This window comes from Marmota monax, unplaced genomic scaffold (genome assembly GCF_021218885.2).
Source record: "Marmota monax isolate L192 unplaced genomic scaffold, Marmota_monax_Labrador192_F-V1.1 WCK01_AAM20220418_F8-fsc00110, whole genome shotgun sequence".
NCBI classification, from domain to species: domain Eukaryota; kingdom Metazoa; phylum Chordata; class Mammalia; order Rodentia; family Sciuridae; genus Marmota; species Marmota monax.
In genome coordinates, this window is record NW_026694633.1 from 4,896,093 (window position 1) to 4,918,265 (window position 22,173).

Genomic DNA, 22,173 nt, shown 5'->3' on the forward strand with positions numbered 1-22,173 from the left:
TAAGGGTCTGTCGATTTTGTTTATTTTTTCAAAGAACCAACTTTTAGTTTTGTCAATTTTTTCAATTGTTTCTTTTGTTTCGATTTCATTAATTTCAGCTCTGATTTTAATTATTTCTTGCCTTCTACTTCTTTTGCTGTTGTTTTGCTCTTCTTTTTCAAGGATTTTGAGATGAAGTATGAGATCATTTATTTGTTGGTTTTTTCTTTTTTTAAGGAATGAACTCCAAGCAATGAATTTTCCTCTTAGAACTGCTTTCAATGTGTCCCATAGATTCCGATATGTTGTGTCTGTGTTTTCATTTATCTCTAAGAATTTTTTAATTTCCTCCTTGATGTCTTCTATAACCCATTGATCATTCAGTAACCTATTGTTCATTCTCCAATTGATGTATGCTTTTTCCTTCCTTCTTTTATCGTTGATTTTCAGTTTCATTCCATTATGATCAGATAAGATGCATGGTAATATCTCTACTCCTTTATATTGTCTAAGAGTTGCCCTGTGACATAATATATGATCTATTTTTGAGAAGGATCCATGTGCTGCTGAGAAAAAAGTGTAACTGCTTGATGTTGGGTGGTATACTCTATATATGTCAATTAGGTCTAGGTTATTAATAGTGTTATTGAGTTCTATAGTTTCCTTATTCAACTTTTGTTTGGAAGATCTGTCCAGTGGCGAGAGAGGTGTGTTGAAGTCTCCCATGATTATGGTGTGGTGGTCTATTAGACTCTTGAACTTGAGAAGAGTTTGTTTGACGAACATAGCTGCACCATTGTTTGGGGCATAAATATTTATGATTGTTATGTCTTGTTGGTGTATGGTTCCCTTAAGCAGTATGTAGTGTCCCTCTTTATCTCTTTTGATTAACTTTGGCTTGAAATCTATTTTATTTGATATGAGTATGGACACGCCTGCTTGTTTCCGAAGTCCATATGAGTGATATGATTTTTCCCAACCTTTCACCTTCAGCCTATGTATGTCTTTTCCTATCAAATGCGTCTCCTGTAGGCAGCATATTGTTGGGTCTTGTTTTGTGATCCATTCTACTAGCCTGTGTCTCTTAATTGGTGAGTTTAAGCCATTAACATTTAGGGTTATTATTGAGATATGGGTTGTTCTTCCAGCCATATTTGTTTATTTCTGTTACTAAACATTGTTTGTTTTCCTCTTTGATTGTTTCCCCCCCCCCCTTTACTGTCCTACCTCCCACTGTTGGTTTTCATTGTTATTTTCCATTTCCTCTTCCTGTAATACTTTGGCTAGGATGTTTTGAAGAGATGGTTTTCTAGCTGCGAATTCTTTAAACTTTTGTTTATCGTGGAAGGTTTTAATTTCATTCTCCATCCTGAAGCTTAATTTCGCTGGATACACAATTCTTGGTTGGAACCCATTATCTTTCAGTGTTTGAAATATGTTATTCCAGGATCTTCTAGCTTTCAGAGTCTGTGTTGAAAGATCAGCTGTTATCCTGATTGGCTTGCCCCTAAATGTAATCTGCTTCCTTTCTCTTGTAGCTTTTAAAATTCTCTCCTTATTCTGTATGTTGGGCATCTTCATTATAATGTGTCTAGGTGTGGATCTCTTATGATTTTGCACATTCGGCGTCCTGTAGGCTTCTAGGATTTGGGATTCTGTCTCATTCTTCAAGTCTGGGAAGTTTTCTTGTATTATTTCATTGAATAGACTGCTCATTCCTTTGGTTTGGAGCTCTGTACCTTCCTGTATCCCAATGACTCTTAAGTTTGGTCTCTTAATGTTATCCCATATTTCTTGGATGTTCTGCTCATGGTTTCTTAACAGTCTTGCTGAGCTGTCTATGTTCTTTTCCAGTTGAAATACTTTGTCTTCATTGTCTGATGTTCTATCTTCTAAGTGTTCTACTCTGTTGGTAGTATTCTCCATTGAGTTTTTAAGTTGGTTTATTGCTTCCTGCATTTCTAGGATTTCTGATTGCTTGTTTTTTATAACCTCTATCTCCCTGTATAGTTGATCCTTTGCTTCCTGGATTTGTTTGCGTAATTCGTTGTCGAAGTGATCTTTCATTGTCTGATTTTGCTGTTTAATGTCTTCCTTGATACTCCAGATCATCTGAAGCATGTATATCCTGAATTCTTTATCTGACATTCCATCTGCTGCAGCTGTTACCTCTTCTAAAGTTGCGTTGACCTGCATTGCTTGTGGTCCTTTCTTTCCTTGTCTTTTCATACTGCTTGCGTATCTTTCCTGCAGGTGCGGGCGGCGGCTCTGCTCTCTCCTTATTCCAATTGGGGTGTCGTGGCTACCACGCCAGCAGGTCACTGGGCCGGTTCTGGGAGCTGGTGGCGGCTCTGTTCTGCCCCTACTCCAATTGGGGTGACGTGTCTGTCGTACCAGCAGGCCACTGGGCCTGTCCTGCTGGTCGGTCGCAGATCTGCCCACCTTTCGGGCACGAGTGGAGGCTCTGCTTTGCCCCTACTCCAATTGGGGTGTCGTGACTACCCCGCCTGCAGGATGCTGGGTCTGTTCCTGGCAAGGGAGGCGACTCTGCTCTGTCACTACTCCAATTAGGGTGGTGTTTGTACCCCGCCGGCAGGCTCCTGGGCCTGATCCGCCGGTCTGTTGTAGGTCTGCCTACCTTGAAGGCGCGGGCGGCGGATCTGCCCTGCCCCTCCTACCACGCCTGCGGACCCCTGGGCCTGATCTGCAGGTTGATCACTGGTCTGCTCACCCTGCGGGCACGGGTGGCGGTTCCGCTCCACCCCCACTCCAATTGGGGTCACGTGACCACCACACCGGCAGGGCCTGATCCGGGCGTGGGATAAGGATCTGCTCTGCCCCTACTCGAGTTGGGGTGACGTGTGTACCACACTGGCAGGCCACTGGGCCTGACCCGCCAGGCTGTCACAGGTCTGTTTACCTTGCAAGCGCGAAGGGCGGCTCTGCCCTGCCCCTCCTACCACGCCCATGTACTACTGGGTCGTGGGTCTGCCCACCTGGCGGGTGTGGGTGGCGGCTCCGCTCCGCCCCCTCTCCAATTGGGGTCACGCGGTCACCACGCTGGCGAGCCGCTGGGCCTGCTCCGGGGGCTGGCGGCGGCCCGGCTCCTTCCCTCTGGCTCGAGGACAAATTGAGGAGACTTGGGTGACTGAGCCTCACCCCCCTTACCAGGAGACCAACTGCTTATGTCACCGCTGGTATTGATGAAGATCTCTCCTCCACCGCTTTCTGCTGACATCAGATCTCTGCCATGTTGGTATCCTATGCGAATGGCAGCATTTCGTTCCCCTTGCCAGGCAACCCAAGCAATGGGTGAGTCCTGACCTGCCCTCAGCAGGACCCGGACCGAGACACAGTTTCCGCGGGCTCCTAGCCCCGGTCCAGGGAAGTTCCGGGAGCCGGAACTCGGCCGCTCCGTGCTCGGTGTAAGCTCCTATAAGTGTAGGCTCCAAGAAGCAGCCCCCGCGGGCTCAGTTCCGGGAGCCGGAATTCGGCCGCTTAGTGTTTGGTGTATGCTCTGATAGTAGCAGGGTCCAAGAAGCAGCCTCCGCGGGCTCCGCAGCCCTGAGCCAGGGCGGTTCCGGGATGGTTCCGGGAGCCGGAACTCGGCCGCTCTGTGCTCGGTGTAAGCTCCTATAAGTGTAAGCTCCAAGAAGCAGTCCCCGCGGGCTCAGTTCCGGGAGCTGGAATTCGGCTTCTTGGTGTTTCGTGTTTGCTCTGATATTAGCAGGGTCCAAGAAGCAGCCTCCGCAGGCTCCGCAGCCCGGAGCCAGGGCGGTTCCGGGACGGTTCCGGGAGCCGGGACTCGGCCGCCCCGCGCTCCGTGTTCACTCCGATAAGATCAGATTTTAAGAAGCCCCCAGGCGCTGAACCCTAGCAATCTGTCTGCAAGCCGCAGGCGAATTGCAGCCTGAAATTACCTGTTCTATGGCTGAATGAGCTGCGGTCAGTCAAAAACAGGTGTGGTGACGTCAGTTTACCAACATGGTGGCTGCTGGCCTCCTCTGTGGTCTGACCGGTGTGGAGAACCGAGATGGACCGCTTCCTTCCCCGTCTCGAACCCAGAATTCAGCCCTGAGTGCGGTGCTTGCGCGTCTGGCAGAAACTGCAGCGCTGTAACCCTGCGTCTCTATCCCAGCGCGCCTTGCAGACTCTAGCCGCGGGGCGATTTGCTGAATAAGCAGTGTTACCCTCCGTGCGACAAACCTCTCGCGTTTGAGTCCCCGTAGCCGATCCTCATGCGATGGAAATCCTTCCTCCAGGTTCCGGCGCACCCCACTATTGCTGGAAATTCCTAACAAGATATCCTTTAGCCGTCCTGACTTGTCATACTCCCACACAGTGAATCAGCACACGGGGGTAATGCACTCCCCTCGCCGCCATCTTCCCTCCTCCTCTCTAGATGCATGATTTCGATACCTTTCAGTATATACTTAAGAGAACTGTTGGGTTATATGTTTAATTTTTGAGGAGCCACCAAATTATTTTCCAAAGAGGATGCAGCATTTTGCATTCCCGACAGCAATGTATGAGGGTTCCACCATTTCCAAACCCTCACCAAGACTTTTATTATTATTTTAACCACTCTGGTGGGTATGAAAGGGTGAAGTTGTATCTCATTGTAGTTTTCATTAGAATCTCCCTAGTGACTATTAGTATATTTTCATGTGTTTATTGGCCATCTATCTATATAATCTTCTTTTTAAAAAATGTCTATTTAGATTGTTTTTCCATTTTAAAACTGAGTTATTTTTTCATTTTATTATTGAATTTTAAGAATTCTTTATATGTTCTGAATACTAATCCCTTATCATATATATCTGATTTGCAAACATTTTCCTCATTCTATGGGTTATTTAATTTTCTAACAGTGTTCATTAGAGCACAGAAGCTCTTGTGTTTGATCCAGTTTTACATATTTGCTTGGGTTTTTGGTAAAAAAAAAATCTAAGAAACCATTGCTTAACCAAGTTTAAAATGATTTTTTTATGCCTGTTTTCTTCTAGAAGATTTGAAGTGTCAGGGTTTTGATCCATTTGAATTAATTTTTGTATATTGTGTGAGGTGTTCAGCTTCCCCCCTGCCCCTCTCTCTTTTCAGTTGTTCTAATACTGTTTGTTGAAAAATCAATTCTTTATCCAAAAAAAAAGAAAGAAAAAACAATTCTATGAAACTATTCTAATGAATTGTCTTGATACCCTTGTTGAAATCAATTGACCATAAAAATGGCTTATTTCTGAAGTCTCAATTCAATTCCATTGATCTATATGTCTAACCTTATATCAACAATATACTGTCTTTACTACTTGTTCTAGGCTTGTAGAAAATTTTTAAAATAAAAAATATGGGTTTTCCAATTCATTCTTATAGTCATTTTGGCTATGCTAAATGCCTTGAAATTACACATAAATTTTAGGACTAGTTGTCAGTCTTTGCAACAAGGTAGCTGTGATTTTGACAGTAATAGTGTTGAATCTTACAGATCAATTTGGAGAGTACTGCCATCTTAACAATATTAGGTCTTCTATTTCAGCTAATTCACACGATTCTAGAAACAAGTTGATTTTTGTATATTGATCTTGTATCCTGCAACACAAAATAGACTAATTTATTACCTTTAATAGCATGAGTATGTGTGAATTCTTTAGGATTTTTCTGCCTATAAGAGTATGCCATTTGTGAAAAGATTGTCTTATTCCTCTTTTTCCTCCCTATCCCTTTTTCAGAAATTATTTTTCTTATCCAATTGCCTTGGTTAAAACTTCCATTTTAATGTTTGACAAGAGTGGCCATTCTCATTTTGTTACCAGTCACGGGGTGAAAGCTTTCAGTCTTTTTCCACTTAAGTATATACTGATGCCTTCTGTTGGTATTTGAATATCCCCCTTTATGAGACTGAAGCAGTTCTCATCCATTTCTAGGTTGTTTTCTTCATGAAAGAATTTTAGATTTTGTCAAATACTTTTCTGTGTTTAACAAGATGGTCATATATGGTCTCTGTCCTTTACTCTGTTCCCACTGTATACTATACTGATTTAGTTTCAGATGTAAAACCAACCATTCATAGGGTAATTCCCATTTGATCATGATTCGTAATCCTTTTTATATTGCCTGATTCAGCTTAATAATATCACTGTGGAGTTCTGTGTTTGTATCATAAGGAATATTGGTCCCTGTCTTTCTTTTCTTGGAATGATTTTGGTATTGGGCAATACTTGTCTATCTTTTTAGGGAAAAGTTTGTGAAGGATAAGTAATTGATTCTTTTATGGATGGTAGAAATCACCAGCAAAACTGTCTGGGCCTGAGCATTTTAGAAACATGTTGATTACTTGTTTTAGGTTTACTTGGAGTTTCAATTTGTTCTGGAATCAGTTTTGGTAGTTTGTGTCTGTGGTGGTTAGTTCTATATATCATCTTGATTGGGCTAGGGGTACCTAGATTAAATATTATTTTGGGGGGTGTCTGTGAGAGGGTTTGTGATGAGATTAGCACTGAAGTCAGTAAATTCATTAAAGTAGATTTCCCTTCCCATTGTTGGTGGGCACAATTCAATCCATTGAGGGCCTGGACAGAACAAAGGAGGAATTCACCCCTTTTGCTTTCTACCTGTCTACTTTAGATGGGATATTGGCCTTCTTTTGCTCTTGAACTGGGATTTGTACCATTGGCCCCTCTGGCTCTTAGATCTCCAGACTTGGACTGAAATCACACCAATGGCTTTCAGGAATCTTCTATCCCACAGACATCAGACTGGGACTTTTCAGTTTCCATAGTCATGTCAGCCCATTCCTCACAATAGACACACCTCCCCTCCATCTTCTTTTTTTTCTCTCTCTCTACACACAAACACATACACACACACACACACACACACACACACTCTCTCTCCTCTCTCTCTCTCTCAGTTCAGTTTTTCTAGAGAACTCTGGCTAATACGATGTCTTCAGAGAGACTTTTCCATCTATTTAGATTAACTAATTTGTTAGCATACAATGATTCAGAGTATTCTCTTTTATTTTTATAAGATCTATTGTTCTCTTATTTCCTGATTTAGATAATTTGAATTTTCTGTCTTTTTTTACTTAGTCTAGTTAAAGATTTGCCAACTTTTAAAGTTTTTTCAAAGAATCAATTTTTGGTCTTTCTGATTTTCTCTATTGTTTTTCTAATTTGTCTTCCTTCCAATCTTCATGATTTCTTCCATTCTGCTTGCTTTGGATTTAGTTTGCTCTTTTTTATATTGTTTCTTAAGATGTGGGTTTAGATTATTGATTTGAGGTTTTTCTTCTTTTTAAGATAAATGTTTATAGCTATATATTTCTCTCTAAACCTTGCTTTAACTTTGTCTCATAAATTTTGATATATTTTCATTTTCATTCACCACAAAATATTTTTTGTCAGTCCTTTGCAATATCTTCTTTGATTCTTTCATTATTTGGAAGTGTGTTATTCCCTATCAATTTGTAAATTTTCAAAATCTCCTTTTATTTTTTATAATTTCATTCCATTATGGCAAGAGAATATACTATTTTATATGATTTCTTAAATTCCTGGAACCAGTGAGTCTCTTATATTTTATTGAGGAGCTGTGAGGGGGGCATGCATTTTATAATGCTGCCTTGGGCTTCACTTTTCCTTTGTACCAGGGCCTTAAGGCCTGCCAGAGGTAAGAATTTAGAGTGTTCTCAAGTCTTCCCTGAGCATGGGCATAGCCTTGGGCACATATACATATGCACAGCCTTTTAGATTCCCAGGAGTTTGTTAGAGCTTCCTGATGCCCACTACAGGATTCTCCTTCTCCAGGTTACCCTTTTAAGTTTTTAGCTTCTTGTTTGCTCAGCTGTTATCTCTGTCTCAGGCAGCTGTGATGTTAAATAATTGTTGCTGCTTGTTTTGATAAATATCTAGGTCAAAGGTTATTTTCACTGAGCACATTGAGCCAGTGAAATAAACTTAAGTCCTTTGAATGATGGTGTAAAGGGAACTTTCAAACAGGTCAGTTAATGACAATGCTCTGAGCACTGTCAGGGGATGGGAACCTAGACCCTGCCTTGCACCCTGACCACCTGTAGGCTCCTGGTTTTTGCCATGATTGAGGACCTGTTGGTTCTGAAGATTGCTGTGGAGTTTAGAAGAGGTTTTTACCAACATGCAGCTGGTTTTCTCCAATAAACACCCTTGGATTGTTACAAGCTTTTGGTTAACTTTTAGGATCTGGGAAGTTGATTGCAAAGATTTCTGTTAATGTTTTTGTTGCTTTTATGGAGGAGTATATTTTTGGAGATCTTTACTCTGCCATTCCTGATGATGTCCTAATTTCATAATTTTAAGTTAAATCTATACGTACTTGGAAGGCTTAAGGTTTTTCTCCCCACGTTCCAATATATCATTGAGTATGTCCACATTTAGGAGGCTGCCAGTGTAATGTACAATCCCCCCCTCAAAACTCAATTAAGGTTTATACATATCTGGAGGTCATATCACATGGCATCACATGGTTATGATGGCTCCTTCTGTCTTCCAGATTTCCTTGTGGCATCTCCATTCTCTCAGGTAAGTGAGATCGAAACTCTACCCACAAGCCCCACTTTTCTACCACAGCATCTCTCTGGCCTATAACAGTCCCCTTTACCTCCCTCCCTCACAGAAAGTGAGAATGCATATAAACACCACTTGGTGAGTGTTGCCTCTTTTCTTTTGCGTGGCCACCTAGGTTTTCATAATCAAGACCCCACTGATCTATACATCAGATAAGCTGGGTTCTGACTCTAGTTTAGTTCTGTGAAATCTTTTCTACCTATTGTGTCGAAAGCTATCCGTGGGCTGTGTGTGGCCTACAACATGCATCGAAGCCTAATGAATATAGAATCTGGTGGCTGGGAACTTGCAGTGGATACTTCCTCTGGTTGACTGCCTAGACACATTATAAGCCCTATGCAGCTCTGCCTGGTCCCACATAGCACTGGGGACGGGGTGACCTGCTGTAGCTGCACAGCCTCTCTGAGATGCGTGTGACCTGCCAAGATGCCAATCAACCTGTGGACTGCCAAGACATCATGAAGCAAGACTCCATGCTTGAAACCTTATCCCTGCTTTTGATGTACCTCTTAAATAATCCATGAGAGCTATTTTCTAATTGTCTAGCTCCATCTCTTGTGTAAACTGGACCTATCAGGGGCTCTACCTTTTTGAAACTATCTTTCCAACTTTATCTTTTATTCTTCACTAATTATTCTAGATTTTAATTTCTTAGGAGGCTTACACCCTCCTTGGCAGGAAGAAAAACCCCCAATGAGGTGCTGGCCGCCTCCCCATACCATTGCACAAATTTATAGAATATTATTGAATTTTCCACTATGGGATGAACTTACAGTTAGTTCAAGGAGATATAAATAAGTAAACTCCATGTAATATACTGTAGTGGAGAACTATATATAAGGATCAATTAAGAAGACATCTGAATTCCTCAGAAAGCTTGGAATGGAACTACCATTTGACCCAGTTTACCCACTCCTTGGCATATTCCCAGAGGACTTAAAAACAGCATATTACAGTGATGTGGCCACATCAATGTTTAAAGTAGCTCAATTCACAATAGCTAAGCTATGGAACCAATCTAGGTGCCCTTCAACAGATGAATGGATAAAGAAAATGTGGTACATATACACAATCGAATATTAGTCAGCCATAAGAAGAATGAAATTATGGCATTTGCCAGTAAATGGATGTAACTGGAGACTATCATGCTAAGTGAAATAAGACAATCTCAAAAAATCAAAGGCTGAATGTTTACTCTGATATGCAGATACTAACTCACAACAGGAGGAGGAGAGTGCAGGTTCACCAGATTGGACGGGGTGGGGGGGGGGATTGGAGGAAAGGGAGAGTGGATGGAAATGAGAAAGTCAGTAGAATGAATAGGACATAACTTTCCTCTGTTTATATATGAATACACAGCCAGGGAAATTCCACATCATGTACGACCACAAAAATGTGAAGTTATACTGCATGTATGTATGTCAAAATACATTCTAATGCATGTATAACTAAAAAGAACAAGCAAAAACTTTTAAAAAGAAGACATCTGAAAATATGCTTTTCAAAAGCAGGCTTTCTTTGCTAAATTCAAGAATATGTTGTGAGAACCCTGAGACTTCTACTGCATACATAAGATGCAGTAAATATGTCTTAACCTTAGAGCATCTATTTCCTCAATTTTGAAGCAGGAGTGACCCCTGTCCTTTCTTTCTAAGACTGAGGTAGACAATGAGCAGAGAATACACATGTATGGTCTTTGAGAAGTGCCTTACAAATTTCAGATATTGTTAAGGCAAAATTACTATAAATAAATAAAATTATATGGACATTCTCATTTTTTATTACCTATGCATCTCAAGCATCTGTATTGAAACATTGGTTTGGGCGGGTTAAAAAAAATAAATAATTGACCTCAGCTGATCATTTTGTAGAGAAATTTTTGTGAGTAGAATTCTAAAAACTCGGTGAAAGCATTTGTGATTACTGATAATTCATCTTCACACTTAATATTACAGATAGTTTCATGCTTCATAAAAACAATCCTGGAGGGAAAAGAAAAGCAGTTACTTACGCTCTGTTTTTAACTGTCCAAGGATGGAATTTTCTCCTCTGCACATGGTTCTGAAAGTATGCAAAGAAATAATTATGGAGGTTTCAAAACAACCAATTTCGACTGCAGTATGTGTGGGTATAATCCCAATCCAAGTACAAACAGAACAAGTGCTTCTAATGAGAAGGTGCCTACATGTTTTAAAGCTAAACACAGGTGAACATCGCTTTTGTAATGTAACTAATTGGACAAAGCAGCTTTGAGGTGGATAAATGGAAGAGTTATAAAATTAAAGTTAGATTTCACAAAGAGAAGCTATTTTTAAAAAGATGAGTTATAAATGAACTTTTCCTCTTCTAAATTTTGGTGACAGAAAAGATAAATCTAGCATGCCTCAATAGATAAGAATACTGAAAAGTATCACATTGCTTTCCAAGGTGAAAAGTTCGAACCATTGGCAGAGTGATTTAGGAATTCAGCAAACTATTACATTACATTGTCTCCATAAACTCCACAAAAGCCCTTAAACGTAAAAACAAAACCAGACTTAACTGACTCTGCTTATGATTTTGTTTCTCAAGACTCTGATAACAGTTGATGAATAATACAGACTGAAAAAAAATTCTATGCTCCATCTGCTTGCTCTATGAAAGTAATTAAAAATACAGTTATGCCTGGGAAACGCTGATATTATGAAAGATGATGCCAGCAAATAGAGATGTTTTTGCATAATAAAAGGTTATAGTTTGGGTTCTGAACAAGAGCCAAACATGTATTCCATTCAGCTGGTTCAAACTCAAGAAAACAGTCATAGGAAATAATTACAGCTGACAATATTCCAAAAATAATATTAGAATGGCAAATGAAGCAGATGAAATCCAATTAAACATTATGTCAGTGACTTAAATACTTGAAAAGCTTTATGTGTCATGCTCTAAATCAGATAACATTAGAAATGGCAAATCTTCAATCCGAGTATATAGACCAATACAGTTCAAGTTCTCTCATACTGTAACTAGGAAAAATTACCCCAGGGGAAACAGATCCTTACTTATGACCCTGGGAGATAGACACAATGGCTGAAAACTCCAGTGCATTCAGATTGTACGTGCAGAGCAATTTGACCTACACTTTGAGCACTTCTTGTATTTACAAATCCACTTCTTGGATTACAAAGTGTGAGATCTTATTTGCCCCTTCCAACTCTCTAAAAGGTTAAACTAGAAAGGAGAGAAACTAAAGGTGGTTTGAAAAAACAAGAACTATTTAAAGAAAATACCCAGGTTCTAGTCTTTGTTGTGACTTATCACCAGGGTGATCCATCCTGTGTGGGACTCTTGTGTATCAGGTCCAAGCTCATACTCAGGAGCCATATTCATATCCAGGCCTGTCCACGCACTCACCTCTTGGTTTCCAATCTCTTTCCCAGTTATGTGACCCAAGGCGAAGCTTGGGGCTACTCTCTATCACCTTCTATGCTGCCCACCCCTGGGCACTTCCCAATCATCTTACAATGTTCTGCTGGCAAGTCTAAAGACTCCGGGGAACCCAAATGTCCCTCTTAGAGTGAATATGGAAACTGGACTTTCAAAATACCAAGTGTAGGAGTCACCACTTTCTGTAGAATTTTAGCAGAGATGTGGTAGATGGAGGAAATAGAATTAAAAATCTTTAAGATAGGAATTTCCATTTTCTAAGAGATTATTATTACCAAGTTTCCTGGGAGACATGCTACACAACCAAATACACTCTAATCATACTCATATCATTTTAGGTATTTAATTTTATGGTTTTTTCTCTACTACTGAAAAAATATGGCTTGAAGATAATTTTTAACAACATTATATATATGAAATATATACTATCACACATATATGAGAAGCGATAAATATGAAAAAGGACTAATATTTTAGTTCTTTTATACTTACTTTATATCCTAAGCCCACCATGTACAATTTTAGGCTGCATTTGAATTTTATCAACAGGCTAAGATTTGAAAGTAAAATAGTGTCCCTTTGTTCAATGTGAAGAACACTGCCATCACTAGCACCCCGGCACCAGCACCCATGTGCGAAGTGACTGAAAGCTCTAAACAGACTACTGAGAATTCGGGCACCTGTAGTTGAAGTGCATTATTGCCTGAAGAGCATTTCCTCCACCCGTTGAAATGTCTCCTTCAAACCCTGGCAGAAGAGGTATCACCACATACACTCGGTATCTCTGGCCTTCCCTGCAAAATCAGATGAACAGAAGTACAGTTGAAAATGACAGCCAAGCAGTTCATATTTTTTTTAAGAGACTGAGTGAATGGTTTCCCAAAACCAATCTACACATTTCAGGGCTTGGGGGTGCTGTTGGATTGGAGAAGAGAAGCTACATCCAGGTGACTAATCTGTAACCTGAACAACAAGCTGAATTTGGCAGTAAGGTGAGAACTATCCCTTGCTCTATACAGCACAATCCTTTGTAAGACAAAATTTAGTGTAAGAAAGATTTGCTTGACATCAGAACATCTCAGAAATGACTATCTCCCAAATTAGCAAGTGAATTTCAACTCTGGATAAGCAAACACCTAGAATGTAGCCTTTGAATCACCTCTTTTAAAATCCCCTGCTAGCTGGGTGTGGTAGTGCATTCCAGTAATCCCAGCGGTTTGGGAGGCTGAGCCAGGAGGATTAAGAGTTCAAAGCCAGCCTCATCAATTTAGCCAGACCCTAAGCAATTCAGCAAGACCCTGTCTGTAAATAAAATATAAAAATGGGCTGGGGATGTGGCTCAGTGGGTAAGCTCCCTGGGTTCAATCCCTGGTACCAAAAAATAAGCACAACAACAAAAGCAAAAAAACCCCTGTTATCCTTGATGGGTAGAATCATAGACTCTGGGACAGTAGTCCTCTGTGTTTCTCCTTTACTAACAAAGCAAGAAAACTTTTTCCTTTAGCAAAAAAAAAAAAAAAAAAAAAAAGAGAGAGAGAGAGAAAGAAAGAAAGAAAAGGAAGAAAAAAGGATTTCCTTCCATCTCCTAGAAGTGGGGTGTGGGGAGTGGGTTATAACCAAGTTTAGAAAAAGGTGTTATCACAGTGTACATGTGTATAACATTACATCCATAGCATCCATAGTACTTAGCTCAGAGCCTAGAAAATAGTAGATATCCATTTGCCAATTAACTGAATTCCCACAACCCAGATCTCAGGGGCAAAAGACACACTAGATTCAGTATATCTTCCAATGTAGAAGTCCTCATTGTGAAGGAACTCTAAAGTTCCGTTGCAAAATGTTATTGTGGGCTCTTTAAGACTCTGGAGTGACTAATGTTTACTTTTAAGTTCTCTGCACATGAAACACAACATTTTTGGCTCATTCTATCAAATGATTAATGACACCTTTTGAAGGAAAAGGAATCTACTTAATGACAATAGAAGAAGAAAATGTGGCTGTTTTGACATGCATCCAGAAATTCAGAAATTTGGAAAGTTACATTCTAATAGGTACCACTTATTTGGAACCCCAAACTGTTAAGTCCTTGTCTCCCTTTGGAAGCTATATAAGAGCAGAAACTCCAGAAATGAAGGTGGTATCTCTTGTGCTCCATGAATCTTGTTCACCCAGAGGTGTTGAATACAGTTCAAGTCTGATCCTATTTAAACTTTTCATAATACACAATTTCTAAAGCTCATTTTCTTCTGAACAACTAAAGTTTTCTTTCATGTGAATATTATTGCTACTCTGAGGGTTGCGATTTCACGGTGCTGTCTCTGAATGCTGAGGTAGGCATTAGGGCAGAAGTGACTGTCAACAGAATGGAATTTGGAGGCCTGGGAGCTTGGCTGCAGGGTTGAGAAACAAGGAATTTTAAGTAGGTTGTTGCAGTGGCATGGATTAATCACTAGATGGCAAACACAGTTTGAGTTGCAAAGAAAACATTGAAATAAAACGTAAACTGTCCAAGTTCTCTGCTTGATAAGGATAAAAAGCACACATCCCTAACTGGCAAAAGGACAGTGAAAAACAACACAAAGAACACCCAAGCTCTTTTCCTGCAGCCAGCACTTAAGGTCAGATGAACTCAATTGGGCATTTAAGAATTGACACCATTTGACTTTAGCTGCTTTTCCAGAATCATCCTTCCATACACACCTCACACCAGTGATGGGAGGCTACGGTCCTTTGCTCAGAGAGGCACCTCCCTACTGATGAGGCAGGTTCATCAGTAATCTGCCTCCAATGAACCCCACTTCTTCAAGGCCACCTGAGAGACTACTCTCTCTGTCAAGCCACCTGGATCTTCAGTCACATTGGGTTACTCTGGCTTCTGTGCTCCCACAGCACAAGGTCAAGAAGTTGATTCAGTACCCTTTCTGCTTCACCTATTCGAGACATGCACTGCTGCCCAGGCTGTGGGACAAGCTTCTTTGAAGCACAGAAGAATGTGCACCTGGCTTTCTACTCCAGGCAGTGCCTAGCGCAGCACCCTTGACTTCAGCATGCACTCAGTTATCTTGGCCTTGGGAGGATTGGGTCAGGTTGGAAGAATGTGTGGTTCTAGGGAAGCCTCTGGGGGGAAAGAGGTTAAGCTCCTTGGGACTTTTTTCTTTAAATTGCATTGCATTTGAATATTTTATTGTGGTAACCTATAACACAGAATTTGCCATTTTAACCACTTTATCAGTGTACCATTAATTTCCAAGCACCATTCATTGCTTTTGCAACGTTGTAAAGCCATCACAACCATTTCCAAAACATTTCCATCATCCCAAACAGAAACTCTGTAACTATTAGATGATAATTCCCCCACTTTCCCTCCCCACAGCCCCTGGTAACCTTGAATTACTTTCTGTCTTTATGAATTTGCCCATTCCAGATTTTGCATATAAGCGCAGTTGTACTTACCCTTTTGTGTCTAACTAATTTAACTCAAGAGAACATTCTCATGCCTCACCCATGATGCAGCATGTGTCACAATATTTTTCCTTTTCATGTTTGAGTAACATTCCATGCTATGTAGCACGCTCCCCTGTTGATGGGAACTTGGGTAATTTCTACCTTCCAGCTATTGTGAGTAATGCTGTTATCAATATTGGCGTACAGTATCTGAGTCCTGGTTTTCAGTTCTTTTCGGTATATATTTATGAATGTTGGTTCATTTGGTTACATTATGCTTAGCCTTTGAGGAACCTCCAAATAAATGACACTTTCCAATGAGAAACATATACTCATAGGACAAAATTTAAGATATAGTGAAAAAAAAATACTCTTTCATTCCTATGTCCCCAGCCCTGTTTAATATAATACATAAGCCCCTGTTTCCCCTCCCTGAGGGCAATTCCAATTTCCTCCATACTCATTTACAAATAGTGTATAAATTTACTATATATATTCTTTCCTTTCACACTAATGTTAGAATATTATAAATGCTTTTCTGAAAGTTATTTTTATTACTTAAAAATGTGTTGGGAACTCCTTCCACATCAGAACATAGTTTTTAATAGGACATAGTATGCTATCGTATATCTGTACCTTAATATATAAGCCACTCCTCTATTGATAGACATTTAAATTATTTCTAATTCTTTTGCCATTTGAAATAACTGCTTTGATATATATATATATATATATATATATATATATATATATATATATATATACTGACTCATATAAGTAATTTTTCAGGCTTATTGGAAAAATCCTAGAAGTGGTACTTGATCTTTGTGAAGGTGTTTGTAAGACAGTTTCACTTTATCCTTGTGTCTTTTAAAAACAAAAATGTCATGAAAAATGGAGCTCTCATATGTAGAATGTTAACTATGTCCTATAAAATTCTATAAAACATTCTTGCAAACTGTCATTCATAAGAATCAGAATATTCACATTTTCTTATTTTTAGGACTTGTTTAGCTTCAGATCATATCAAGTCCTTTGCTGTTTATAATACAGTTATTTGTAATCCCCGCCCCCCATTTTTTGGTACTGCGGATTGAGCCCAAAGTGCTTAACCACTGAGACACATTTCCAGCGCTTTTTAATTTTTTTATTTTGAGACAGGGTCTTTCTAAGTTACCTAGGGCCTAGTTAAGTTGCTGAGGCTGGTTTGGAACTTGTGATCTTCCTGCCTCAGCCTTCTGAATTGCTGGGATTACAGGCATGTACCCCGGTGCCTGGCTAACAGATAAAAATTTTAATCCACCAAGTCCGAGGTTTTTAATTCCAGAAATATTTCAGCAAAATTGCAGAGGTGCATTAAAATAGGTTGGAAATCATAATCTAGAGCTTTTTTAGTATCACATTAACATTAATTAAAATTATAATTATATTAATTAATGTCATAATTCTGTTAATTATATCATAATTGTATTCTTATAATTATTCATTATATACTACATTTTTTATAGGCATTCCACTTCTGGAATGATATGACAAAATGGGTTAAACTAACCAGCAGAAACTAGATTTTCATTGTTGTCAAAAAAAAAAAAAAAAAAAATAGAGCTCTGGAATTTCAAACCATAAACCTGTGGTTGAAGGAAAGCCAGAAAAGAGGACTTTCTGTGTGGCACTATGTCCAGTTTGCCTCCCTGATCCCATCCACAGAGTTGCAGCTGCTAGTCTCCTGAAACACTGCATCCTCATGGCACTGGGATTATGCAAACAACAGCGCTCTGCTTAGGCTCAGGACCCCAGCCCCTAATGTGCAAAAGTGTTTATGATCCTAAAAGCAAGTCAAGAGCCGGTGGGCAATAAGCCACGAGTAACTATGCACCAGGCGGGCAACTGCTTCATCCACTTGAGTTTAGAACAATTTTATAAAATTGTACTCTGAGGCTTCTTGTTAAAATATGTCTTTCTTTAGAAATTCACTAGTTCTCATGGTTACAAGTTAGGAGCTAAAAATTGGAAATAAATGTTCAATAACAGATGATTAACTATGATATAGCCACTCACTGGAATGATCATCTTGCAGTCACTAAAAATGACCACGAGGGCTGGGGTTGTGGCTCAGTGGTAGAGCACTTACCTAGCATGTGTGAGGCACTGGTTTTGATCCTCAGCACCACATAAAAACAAATAAATAAAATAAAGGTATTGTGTCCATCTATAACTAAAAATAAATTTTTTAAAAGATGACCATGATGATGGATCAGTAGCAAAATACTTCTGAGCTGTGTTAACAATGGCCCTCATGCAAAGTTACAATGATAAGACAATGCAAACGTGGCAGCTAATACCATGAACGATTTCCCTCAGGTGTGTTAACTTCCCAGTTCTGGGCCTGGAGCTCTGAAGCAGGCATTGCTTCTAGGGTGGCACCCTCATCAAGGAACCAAGCCACAAAAACGTCAACCTCCTAGACTTTGCCAAGTAGCAAGAGATTCTCTGAGCTGAAGCTGCAGGGAAAAAAGGTAAAGGGTGAGATAGTGTAGAGATTCTATCCTATCACCTTAGGCAGAGTTCCAGGAAAACAGAACCCCATTCCCTGAGGATATGAGAACCAGGAGAAGCTAAGCCTTTCTTCCAGGTGAAGCCCAAACAAAATCAAGAGCACAGCCCACCAGCTCATGTGATTTGGCAGCCTACAGGAGATGGGGCACAAAGGCAGCTCTGAAAGGAGAAGGCAGAAGTCCTTGAGTGACATTAAGCAGATGCCAGAATAAATCTGAGATATCAGTGCTAAGATCTGAAAGTCCCTTCCTGGAGATCCACAGCTCCTTAGCATCTACACCAAGGATGGGGGCGGGGGAGGTGGGGAGGCAGCGGCAGCACCCTCACTGACAGAATGCAGAGCAGAGATAATGAGAAATCACTGAATCTGGCCACTTTTATCAAGAATGCCTAAAGGAAATTTCCTCTTATTGTGTGGAAATAGGGCCTGAGCTAGAAATTCATGTAAGTTATAGGGACAAAAAAAAAAAAAGAGGTGATTCAACAGAAAATGGAAATATATATATATATATATATATATATATATATATATATATATATATACACATATATATATACATCAATAAGGACAAAAAAGAAAACAGACAAAGTGATTTTTTTGAGGGTGGTTATTGTGTAGACGTTTTAAAGTTAATATTTTCTAAGTCTTGTGATTGCTGATTCTCTGCTTGCACCTTTAAAAGCAGAGAAACAATTCTCCATGTAGATGGGTCACCGTGGTGACAGGCCTCTACATCCCTTTCTTGGTGTCTCCTGTCAAACCACCTCCTCCTCCACCCCTCACCCCCACATCCCTGTGCAGGATGAATAGCAGTGAGGAGAAGCTGAATCCACTCACAATCAAGTCTCAGGATCTGCAAGAAAACCCCAAGGGAGCTCAATGTGTCTCTATAGTGGCGAGATGCGTTTTTGGTTTTTTTTTTTTTTTTTGAGAAAGATTTATAGGTCATATTTCATTACTTAGACTCAAGAGCCGCTGTGAATTCTCTCATTGTCGTAGACATTGCAGCAATGAACGCCTTCAGAAACCAGAAAAAACTGTGGTTGGCGTTTTTCTCTTGGGAGAACTTTATATCATGGTGGTATCAGTTATGTTGGACTTGCATCAGTGGTTTGGGACATAACCCTTTGATTTTGTGATTGGCAAATCTTTTAAAATGCAGTAAATCTTTCTGGGTTTCAGTGTTCTCATCTGTACTTGAGGGAGTTGGCTAAAACCATTGCTAGACCACTAGAAATGCTGGCCTCATTTAGCACTGACTTTACCTATTAAATGTGTGACTTTATCGACTATGATGTATGGTATGTTGTGCACAGACATTTTTTTTCACTGTTTGTCTTTTGAAAATGGCAAGCTTTAGAGTGTAAGAATGTTGGGGGATGCTGGGTTAGTCCAGCATGTTTGACTTAGGCTTCACCTTGGACTTGATAGCCTTTGGCAGACATATCCCTAGCGGCCCTCAACTAAGATTCCACAAAACCTTTTATTAAACCCAGTTTGGCCCAGCAGTTTTCATTCTCTCCTCTCTCTTTTTAAAGAGTTTCTGCCTTTCTTTCTCTGCCAGAGTATGTGCTCAGCTCAGAATTATTGCTGGCCCCTGTCCTGTGCTAATTTTTTTTTTCATCTTTCTATCTGCTGAAATGATCATTTGTATAATTTTTGGAATAGAATAAAAACACTAAGTGATCTAAATCAAAAGTTCTCCTGTCATGATCTGTTGTCATCTGTGCCCCAATGTAACCTCTTTAGGAATGTTATCAGAGCTTAAAAGATATCTCACAAGAAAAAAATGTGAAGCTAGCAACTAGTATAGTTAAAATGTTTTTTAATTCTTTTGATAATAACTGCATTTTAAATTTCTTTAAGATAGTGCTTCTGTAACATGCCCAACATGTCTTTTCAGTTTGGTACAAAATTATAGGATGTGGAAATTATAGGATATAGATGTTCTTTAAACCTAAGAGATTTTAAAAAAAATCTATCAAGCAATTACTTTAAAAAATAAAACACTGATCTGATTTTAAAATATTGAGATAAAATCTCTCTCTCATAGATTTCTGGGAAGCTTAACATTAGAGAATTTCTATGTTCCTTGACAGGAAAGAAGTTTTTTTTTTAAATTTGTTTTTAAATTTACAGGTGAAAAGTATAAACTGAAGATCTAGTTTGCAGCTAGCTGTTCCCATTCCATAGCCATATGACTTGGGGGAGGTTAACAAACCTCACCTGGCCTCAGCTGCCTCATCTGTAGAATGGGGATAATTCTGCATCCAATCTTCATTCAAGATTAGATGAAGCAAGACATGTCAAGCACCTATTATATGGAAAGACTCAAAAACAATTTGGTAACATTTCTATTTAATTAACAACCAGTGATTACAATTAGGAAGCTTCCAAGAACAACAAAGTATATAGTGTCTAACATTAAAACAAAAGTGAACTCATGCTTCAGAATACCTTTTACCTTATAATTTTGGGGAGTGTGTTATCAAATCAATGATGGGGAAATCCAAAAATGGACTCTGAGGAATGATCTGCTATAATTTCAGACAGGACACATCTCAACAGAAGTGGGATGTCACTCAGTGGTAGAGAGCTTGCCCAGAATGCACAAGGCCCTGGGTTACATCCCCAGCACCACAAGTGTCAATCACGTTCCTACACCTGCACAAGAGCCAGAGGTAAGAAACCAAAGCAAGGTTTTATTATTCTGCATATCCACTCAAGGATTTAAAACAAATAATAATTAAAGATCTCTTTAATTAAAATATTTCTGTTTCTAGCCTAATTATTAATTCTGATTCAAATGTTGCTTATCTTTGTTTGCATCAGCAGTGCAAAACATATTTCCAGATGATAAATGTCCTGGAATTATAATAATTTCTTACATTTGATACTTAACAATTTACAAACTACTTTCACGTATGTTCATATGTATGATTTTTTTTTATCATTCTCTTTGTTGGTGAAGAAACAGAGTGTTTGAAAAACAACCAGATACACTCAAAATGTCACATATCTGTGGATAACAGAGTTGGAGAGAACCTAGGTCTCCAAATATGTGACACCCCAATAATTTTAGATTTCTTAGAGGGTATTCCTCAGACTACCTACTTATGGGCAAACCGTAGCTCTTTCACAGTTACAAGAACCATGGCGGGATTTGAGCAATTTTAACAACTAAATATTTTTCATAGAGCTTAATAGTGTTTTTTTAAATGCAATTTACTATAAAAACACAGAGACATTAAGTCAAGTGCCTAATTTCATTGTATATGTCAAATTTTTGGTGATCACAATATGAAATATTCTGTCACACTTCCTGACTTTCTACCAGGGCAGAAAAATGATGCGTGTCAAGTTTCTATAAGTAAAGATCTGAGATTATCCTTAGAAGCCATTTGTTCATGGCACACAGTGTTTTAAAATGTTTCTATCTGGATCAGTTGGCCCTGTTCTGTCTTTTGACTTATTCAAACAGAGGATGAAACAGTTGATTTTAGATAATGGGTTAGATTTCCCCTTCCTGACTTCCAGTCTCATTTGAGCTGTCTAAGATGGATTTGAAGTGGATGGGGAGCTGGTCTCGACTCTAAGACTCTTTTCCTTATTTGATCAGACATGTTTTCTGTAGTGATTTCCCTGATGCTCTTAGTTCAAACTCTGGGTCATGGATCAGAACAGGGAGGCTTTGTAAAAACCAGTTTCTATAAAGAATTATGGCTATCAAGAAGGAACCAGAAGGAAGTGAGGGGAGTGAAAAAATTGCTTAAGGGAACTGGTGTGAGTCTAGGTTCCAACACTGGCAGAAAAAGAAAGACTCAGACCAGTTGAGGGATTTGGCAACATAAGATTCCGGAGGGAGGGACCTGGAAGAGGATCTGCATTCCTTGGTCAGGCCTGGCTGACTGCTGACTGTCATTTCCTTCTGTCTGCTATGTGGATTCTTCTTTTTCAACAGCCAAAATTATACTTGTTGCTAAGAATGTGACTTTGGCAGGGAATTTCTGAGTCTCAGAAGAGCAGAGAACTCTATGAGAGAAGAGGGGGTAAGCTTGGAGATGACATGTCCAGACCCCTAATTAGTGAAAAGGAGATGCCCCACTGCAGGTAGCCAGCAGGATGAGCTTTAAAACTCGGCTTTGACTTTGCCTAAGAATTACAAGC

At 39.5% G+C, this 22,173-nt stretch overlaps 1 protein-coding gene across 5 annotated transcripts in view; it reads right to left on the minus strand.

Annotated features, from left to right (window-relative positions):
* Pld1 (phospholipase D1) overlaps positions 1-22,173 on the minus strand; it is a 213,554-nt gene that overhangs the window by 31,512 nt on the left and 159,869 nt on the right. For all 5 annotated transcript variants that reach the window (XM_046422926.2, XM_058572275.1, XM_058572277.1 and 2 more), the window contains 2 exons: positions 12,686-12,799; positions 10,591-10,640 (listed from right to left, as the gene is read on the minus strand). In XM_046422926.2, coding sequence (XP_046278882.1) covers positions 10,591-10,640; positions 12,686-12,799 — 164 coding nt within the window. The remainder of the gene's footprint in view (positions 1-10,590; positions 10,641-12,685; positions 12,800-22,173) is intronic.